Source organism: Salmo salar, chromosome 12, assembly GCF_965601325.2.
Source record: "Salmo salar chromosome 12, fSalSal1, whole genome shotgun sequence".
Taxonomy (NCBI): domain Eukaryota; kingdom Metazoa; phylum Chordata; class Actinopteri; order Salmoniformes; family Salmonidae; genus Salmo; species Salmo salar.
Window position 1 is genome coordinate 14,424,110 of NC_138302.1, and position 8,897 is coordinate 14,433,006.

General features: G+C 44.2%; 1 protein-coding gene across 1 annotated transcript; it reads left to right on the plus strand.

Annotated features, from left to right (window-relative positions):
• The first annotated feature begins 3,699 nt into the window (after positions 1 to 3,699).
• LOC106592401 (GTPase IMAP family member 9-like) lies at positions 3,700 to 4,721 on the plus strand. The gene has a single exon (XM_014183743.3). It carries the CDS (start codon positions 4,239 to 4,241, stop codon positions 4,719 to 4,721), a length of 483 nt encoding a protein of 160 aa, XP_014039218.3. The 5' UTR covers positions 3,700 to 4,238.
• The last annotated feature ends 4,176 nt before the right edge of the window (positions 4,722 to 8,897 follow it).

The window sequence follows — 8,897 nt, forward strand, 5'->3', positions numbered from 1 at the left end:
CCCTGAGCTGACAAGGTAAAAATCTGTGTTCTGCCCCTGAACAAGGCAGTTAACCCACTGTTCCTAGGCTGTCATTGAAAAAAATGATTTGTTCTTAACTGACTTGTCTAGTTAAATAAAGGTTGAAAAAAATTGTTATCTCTTGCCGACACTTCTCTACTTTGAAATGGTTCTTCATATCACTTAATATTTTCATGCTCACATCCGGAGGAGCTGTTCCGCCCTTTTCCAGAGTGGTTTTTATTACTTAACAATGGCATTACATTAACTTCAAAGGTTGTATAATATATATCTCTATGTTTATATATTTATTTAACCCCCCCAAAAATTTTTTTACAAGTAATTATATATATTTAGAACCCCCGTTGAGGACTAAAACCTCTTATTTTTCAAATTGTCTCTGTAAGGCCTGGTTACCTATAAAACTTGTGTTCACTTAATAAGCTTGTTGAAGGCTTACATTACCCACATGTGTACAAATTGCACAAAAATGACTCAAACCTTTTAATAGAGGACTTAAACCCCTATAATAGAGATTTAACAAACCTGTAACAGAGCAAATAAAGGACTAAACCTTATACATCACAGATACGTATCACTCATTGCATGCACTAATTTTATCTAGATTTGGTAATTTGAAATGATATCACACTGCTGGCTTGCTTCTGAAGCTAAGCAGGGTTGGTCCTGGTCAGTCCCTGGATGGAAGACCAGATGCTGCTGGAAGTGGTGTTGGAGGGCCAGTAGGAGGCACTCTTTCCTCAGGTCAAAAAAAAATGTGTACGGTGCTGTCTTTCGGATGAGACGTTAAACGGGTGTCCTGACTCTCAGAGGTCACTAAAGATCCCATGGCACTTATTGTAAGAGTAGGGGTGTTAACCCCGGTGTCCTGGCTAAATTCCCAAGCTGTCCCTCATACCATCATGGTCACCTAATCATCCCCAGCTTACTATTGGCTCATTCATCCCCCTCCTCTCCCCTGTAACTATTCCCCAGGTCGTTGCTGTAAATGAGAACGTGTTCTCAGTCAACTTACCTGGTTAAATAATGGTAAAATAAGAATTAAATTTAAAAAAATGGTCTAGACTCACCCAGCAATATGTTAGCAGTCAATCAGGAGATTAAGAGTTGAATCCCATGGGTTGTGCTCAATTGGTCTCTCTTTTCCCTGGATCAACACACAGTTGAGTCTTTCCTTGTTGTTGGTTACGACCAATTCATCCGGGTCACGGCACCAAGTGTTAGCAGTTGATGTTACTCTTCAATAACACAGACCCGAAAGCAAATGAGGGCGAGAAAAATAGGTTTATTCAAAGAGTGACAAATCATAGATGTTATGTTGAGAGGTAGATGTACATTCTCCCCTGTCCTCAGTGATTCTCTCCTCAGTGATTCTTTCCACAGAACAAAGGGACAGGATGTAGTTGTATATCCCAACCCTAGCCTGTGGTTGACCAATTAGAATTCTTTGCTATAAAACTGGGCCAATGGCCTATTTCAGGCTCAATGTCTAGACAAATTCCTCCCATGTCTCTGATCCATTGATCAATAATTCGCTATTACAGAAAAAACACTATTTCCATTGATTGATAGTACTCTATTGACTTTTAGTCCTCTTGACCTTTAGTCCTCTGCGTTGTGCATTTATCTTAAGATATTATTTCAAAATCAATAATTTATTGTCTGTTTCCACAGTTTCAGGGGAGCCCTCTAACCTGAGGATAGTTTACATTTACATTTACATTTAAGTCATTTAGCAGACGCTCTTATCCAGAGCGACTTACAAATTGGTGCATTCACCTTATAATATCCAGTGGAACAACCACTTTACAATAGTGCATCTAAATCTTTTAAGGGGGGGGGTTAGAAGGATTACTTTATCCTATCCCAGGTATTCCTTGAAGAGGTGGGGTTTCAGGTGTCTCCGGAAGGTGGTGATTGACTCCGCTGTCCTGGCGTCGTGAGGGAGCTTGTTCCACCATTGGGGTGCCAGAGCAGCGAACAGTTTTGACTGGGCTGAGCGGGAACTGTGCTTCCTCAGAGGTAGGGAGGCGAGCAGGCCAGAGGTGGATGAACGGAGTGCCCTTGTTTGGGTGTAGGGCCTGATCAGAGCCTGAAGGTACGGAGGTGCCGTTCCCCTCACAGCTCCGTAGGCAAGCACCATGGTCTTGTAGCGGATGCGAGCTTAGACTGGAAGCCAGTGGAGAGAGCGGAGGAGCGGGGTGACGTGAGAGAACTTGGGAAGGTTGAACACCAGACGGGCTGCGGCGTTCTGGATGAGTTGTAGGGGTTTAATGGCACAGGCAGGGAGCCCAGCCAACAGCGAGTTGCAATAATCCAGACGGGAGATGACAAGTGCCTGGATTAGGACCTGCGCCGCTTCCTGTGTGAGGCAGGGTCGTACTCTGCGAATGTTGTAGAGCATGAACCTACAGGATCGGGTCACCGCCTTGATGTTGGTGGAGAACGACAGGGTGTTGTCCAGGGTCACGCCAAGGCTCTTAGCACTCTGGGAGGAGGACACAAGGGAGTTGTCAACCGTGATGGCGAGATCATGGAACGGGCAGTCCTTCCCCGGGAGGAAGAGCAGCTCCGTCTTGCCGAGGTTCAGCTTGAGGTGGTGATCCGTCATCCACACTGATATGTCTGCCATACATGCAGAGATGCGATTCGCCACCTGGTTGTCAGAAGGGGGAAAGGAGAAGATTAATTGTGTGTCATCTGCATAGCAATGATATGAGAGACCATGTGAGGATATGACAGAGCCAAGTGACTTGGTGTATAGCGAGAATAGGAGTGGGCCAAGAACAGAGCCCTGGGGGACACCAGTGGTGAGAGCACGTGGTGCGGAGACAGATTCTCGCCACGCCACCTGGTAGGAGCGACCTGTCAGGTAGGACGCAATCCAAGCGTGGGCGGCGCCGGAGATGCCCAGCTCGGAGAGGGTGGAGAGGAGGATCTGATGGTTCACGGTATCAAAGGCAGCAGATAGGTCTAGAAGGATGAGAGCAGAGGAGAGAGAGTTAGCTTTAGCAGTGCGGAGAGCCTCCGTGACACAGAGAAGAGCAGTCTCAGTTGAATGCCCAGTCTTGAAACCTGACTGATTAGGATCAAGAAGGTCATTCTGAGAGAGATAGCAAGAGAGCTGGCCAAGGACGCCGCGTTCAAGAGTTTTGGAGAGAAAGGAAAGAAGGGATACTGGTCTGTAGTTGTTGACATCGGAGGGATCGAGTGTAGGTTTTTTCAGAAGGGGTGCAACTCTCGCTCTCTTGAAGACGGAAGGGACGTAGCCAGCGGTCAAGGATGAGTTGATGAGCGAGGTGAGGTAGGGGAGTAGGTCTCCGGAAATGGTCTGGAGAAGAGAGGAGGGGATAGGGTCAAGTGGGCAGGTTGTTGGGCGGCCGGCCGTCACAAGACGCGAGATTTCATCTGGAGAGAGAGGGGAGAAAGAGGTCAAAGCACAGGGTAGGGCAGTGTGAGCAGGACCAGCAGTGTCGTTTGACTTAGCAAACGAGGATCGGATGTCGTCAACCTTCTTTTCAAAATGGTTGACGAAGTCATCCGCAGAGAGGGAGGAGGGGGGGGGGAGGGGGAGGAGGATTCAGGAGGGAGGAGAAGGTAGCAAAGAGCTTTCTAGGGTTAGAGGCAGATGCTTGGAGTTTAGAGTGGTAGAAAGTGGCTTTAGCAGCAGAGACAGAAGAGGAAAATGTAGAGAGGAGGGAGTGAAAGGATGCCAGGTCCGCAGGGAGGCGAGTTTTCCTCCATTTCCGCTCGGCTGCCCGGAGCCCTGTTCTGTGAGCTCGCAGTGAGTCGTCGAGCCACGGAGCAGGAGGGGAGGACCGAGCCGGCCTGGAGGATAGGGGACAGAGGAAATCAAAGGATGCAGAGAGGGAGGAGAGGAGGGTTGAGGAGGCAGAATCAGGAGATAGGTTGGAGAAGGTTTGAGCAGAGGGAAGAGATGATAGGATGGAAGAGGAGAGAGTAGCGGGAGAGAGAGAGCGAAGGTTGGGACGGCGCAATACCATCCGAGTAGGGGCAGAGTGAGAAGTGTTGGATGAGAGCGAGAGGGGAAGACTGGAGCAGGGAAGAGTGCAACACGAAACACCATCCTGGGGAGAGAGGTGTTTAAAGCGAAGGATTCTCCAGTGTCTGTGACTGCTCAGAGTGAGAAACAGAGTGGAGTGGTGGATGGGAGGAAGATTTATGTAATTGACACCCCGGGGCTCTATGACACAACAATGTCTCCAGAAGAGATGAAAAGTGAAATAGTCAGGTGTATAGAAATGTCAGTCCCAGGACCCCACGCCTTCCTGCTGGTGATCAGACTGGGGAGGTTCACAGAGGAGGAGCAGAACACTGTGAAGTGGATCCAGGAGAGCTTTGGAGAAGAATCCTCAATGTACACCATAGTGCTGTTCACACATGGAGATCAACTGAAGGGAAAATCAGTGGAGGAGTTTCTGGCTAAGAGCAAAGATCTACAGAAACTCATCAATATCTGTGGGGGCAGATATCACTCCCTAAGCAATGACAAGAGAAAAGACACTCAGGTCCCAGAGCTGCTGAAGAAGATAGAGGAGATGGTGTCGAGGAATGGAGGAAAACACTACACCAATGAGATGTACCAGGAGGTCCAGAGGAAGATCAACGAGGAAAAGAAGAGGAAGAGACAGGAAGAGAAGAGAGAGAGAGAGAGAGGAGACAGGAAGAGGAAGAAATAAGAAAAAGATAAGAAAAATTGAATGACTGCAAGTGGTCAGCACTTGCCAGTTCGGGTGCATTGGGAGCCATGTACATCTCTCCATGGTCGTTTGCAGCAGGGGCTGTATTCGCCGCTGTTAAAGGTTATGAATGCATGGACACCTATTTCAAATCAGGTAGTTCCAACTCAGAAGACCAGAAGGATTAAGATTTCCACATCCACCATCTCAGATTGTTTTGAAATTAAGATTAATTTTAGTGTTATATAATATAAATATAATTTGATCTCTGAGAAATTAAGCACATTTATTTCGCCCAATTTTACATTTCAATTGATAGGATTCATATACTATTCAATAAATATAGTACAGTAAGTATAGTCTGATCTAGATTAAATTTTTGGTGGAAATGAAGAAAAAAGAATGGTCAAAAATCTCAGATCAGATTTTGGCTATTATTTCACCCAAATGCCTTGTTATCTGGAGGGCGGCCATTTGCATCTCCCCAATGGTCCAAATGTGGAATCCGTAACCATGCTGATATCATGGACAGTAATGGTTTGAGAACATTCCAAGATTTGGAAGATACATACACATTACCAGATACATACACATTACCAGATACATACACATTACCAGATACATACACATTACCAGATACATACACATTACCACTCAGGTTAGCTTTGTTAGCCTATGGAGTCCCTTGGGAAACCCAGCTACTGAACCATCCAATGATGGGATTTATTAATAAATGATCTGGGCTCCTGAAAGGACTGATCTCTATAATATACATGCTATTATATATGCTAACTTCTGGAAAGTGGTACAACTTTTTAAACAACTCCTCCCGCTTGGGGGTGGCAGATTGCCAAGTGGTTAGAGCATAGGGCCAGTAACTGGACAGTTACTGGATCAAATCCCTGAGCTAACAAGGTAGAAATCTGTCCTTCTGCCTCTGAGCAAGGCAGTTAACCCACTGTTCCCCAGGTGCTGAAGATGTGGCTGTTGATTACGGCAGCCCTCTGCACTTCTTTGATTGGGTTAAATGCGGAAGACACATTTAATTTGTACAACTGACTAGTATCCCCCTTTCCCTTGTTGTCCCAGCAGGTTTTGACATCCTCTGGTCCCATACCAGACAAAATAAAAATGTGTGGTACTTTTAATAACCATTTACCTTAAACTGGCCAATTATTTGAAAGGATAATCTCTGAAAATGCATATCATTCTACTAGAGAGTCCCCTAGTCACATGACCTTGTAGAGAACGATGCACTAACAGACTCACAGACTTAATCTTCATTTCACCATTTGATGTCTATGATGTACTAAGTGCTATGCTAAAGAGTGTAAGAAAGTCAAAAATGCATATCTGATTCACATAATCCCTTCTTACTCTCTGCACCTCTTATCACAGAACCATTGACCTATATATTATAACTTTACAGTTGTTTCTGGTGTTGTTCCTAAGATCTGTAAAGCAGGACATGTCCTCCCCCTACATTAAGGAGGAGATCCTTCTGACTTAGATAACTACCGTCCAATTTGCAAATGATCCAACTGTCAGCTAAGAACTTTTCTAACTTCCCACTCTATTCTTAATGTGAACCAATCCGGTTTTAGACCTGGACAGAGCACAGTTTCAGCTGCTACGCTAGTTTTGGATGTGTTAAATTGCTTAGATCAGAAAAAAATTGTGCTGCCTTTCCAAGGCCTTGGACACTGTTGACCATCACACTCATTCAAAAGTTGACTGAAATAGGCCTGGATCAGGCTTCTTGAAAAGTGGTTTGAGAATGTTCTGTCAGACAGGACTCAATGTGGGATTTCTGATGGTGTGAAGTCTAGTTTCCTGGTACTGGAACCTGTTCTCTTTAATATTAATACAAATAATATTGGTTTGTCTGTTAACTTGTAATATTAATCTGTATGCAAAGTGGGCTTCTGTTTTAGGACTAGATCTTGCCTCTCACTAATGAGCAGGAAGCAGATTGTACAATCAACTTTCCTGACAGTTCTTGACTATAGTGACACCATTTACCAGATTGCAGCAGCTACTACTCTTAAACCTTTGGATGCAGTCTACCATAGCGCCCTTCACTTTATCACAGGTGACAGTTTTAATACTCACCACTGCATCTTGGGGCGGCAGGTAGCCTAGTGGTTAGAGTATGGGGGTCAGTAACCGAAAGGTTGCTGGATTGAATCCCTGAGCTGCCCCTGAACCAGAAGTTAACCCCTTGTTCCCTGGTAGGCTGTCATTGTAAATACGCATTTGTTCTTGTGTCAGCAAGAGCCCCCTTACTAATGTTCTTAACTGACTTGCCTAGTTAAATAAAGGTTAAATTAAAAACTAAATGTTTTTATTTGTATATAATAAAAATAAAAAATCCTGTCTCAAAAGGTTGGTTGGTCCACACTAAAGTCCCGTAGATCACTTCATTACTCCCTTTTTGATTACAAAGCTCTACTACAGCAGCTTCCAACGTACCTAACTTTGTTACTAACGTATGAAATAATGAGCTACCAAAGCCACTCGCCAGATTAATTAACTCTTGAGGTCCCTCTGGTCTCTACCAATTTAGGTAAATACTCCTTTAGTGTTATTGCCCCCATTGTTGGAATAACCTACAAAATTCTATGCATCTTGATTCCCTGGTGCCTCCAGGGCAGGTTAGGACTCTGGTGTTGAATTATTTAATTGAGGATTGCATATTATTATATATTTTTTGTTACCCCCTTTTTCTCCCCAACTTTGATCTTGTCTCATCGCTGCAACTCCCCAACGGGCTCGGGAGGCGAAGATCGAGTCATGCGTCCTCCGAAACATGACGCACCGAACCGCGCTTCTTAACCTGTTATGGCTAGGGGGCAGTATTTTCACGGCTGGATAAAAAACGTACCCGATTTAATCTGGTTACTACTCCTGCCCAGTAACTAGAATATGCAAATAAGTATTGGCTTTGGATAGAAAACACTCCAAAGTTTCTAAAACTGTTTGAATGGTGTCTGTGAGTATAACAGAACTCAAATGGCAGGTCAAAACCTGAGAGATTCCTTTACAGGAAGTGGCCTGTCTGACCATTTCTTGAACTTCTTTGCCATCTCTATCTTTTACAAAGGATCTCTGCTCTAACGTGACACTTCCTACGTCTTCCATGGGTGCTCAGAGCCCGGGAAAAACCTGAATGTCGTCATCCCAGCCCCAGGCTGAAACACATTATCGCCTTTCTCAAGTGGCCGATCAAGGGACTGTGGGCTTAGGCGCGTGCCCTGGCCGCCCCCATCTTTGTGATTTTTCCTCTGTTTGCCGAAAAGGAGATTCCCGGTCGGAATATTATCGCTTTTTTACGAGATAAATTGCATAAAAATTGATTTTAAACAGCGGTTGACATGCTTCGAAGTACGGTAATGGAATATTTAGAATTTTTTTGTCACGAATTGCGCCATGCGCACGACCCTGATTTACCATTTCGGATAGTTTCTGGAACGCACGAACAAAACGCCGCTATTCGGATATAACGATGGATTATTTGGGACCAAACCAACATTTGTTATTGATGTAGCAGTCCTGGGAGTGCATTCTGACGAAGACAACAAAGGTAATAACATTTTTGTTATAGTAAATCTGATTTTGGTGAAGGCTAAACTTGCCGGGTGTCTAAATAGCTAGCCCGTGATGGCTGGGCTATGTACTTAGAATATTGCAAAATGTGCTTTCACCAAAAAGCTATTTTAAAATCGGACATATCGAGTGCATAGAGGAGTTCTGTATCTATAATTCTTAAAATAATTGTTATGCTTTTTGTGAACGTTTATCGTGAGTAATTTAGTAAATTGTTAGTAAATTCCCCGGAAGTTTGCGGGGGGTATGCTAGTTCTGAACGTCACATGCTAATGTAAAAAGCTGTTTTTTGATATAAATATGAACTTGATTGAACAAAACATGCATGTATTGTATAACATAATGTCTTAGGTGTGTCATCTGATGAAGATCATCAAAGGTTAGTGCTGCATTTAGCTGTCTTCTGGGTTTTTGTGACATTATATGCTAGCTTGAAAAATGGGTGTCTGATTATTTCTGGCTTGGTACTCTGCTGATATAATCTAATGTTTTGCTTTCGCTGTAAAGCCTTTTTGAAATCGGACAGTGTGGTTAGATAAAGGAGAGACTTGTCTTTAAAATGCTGTGAAA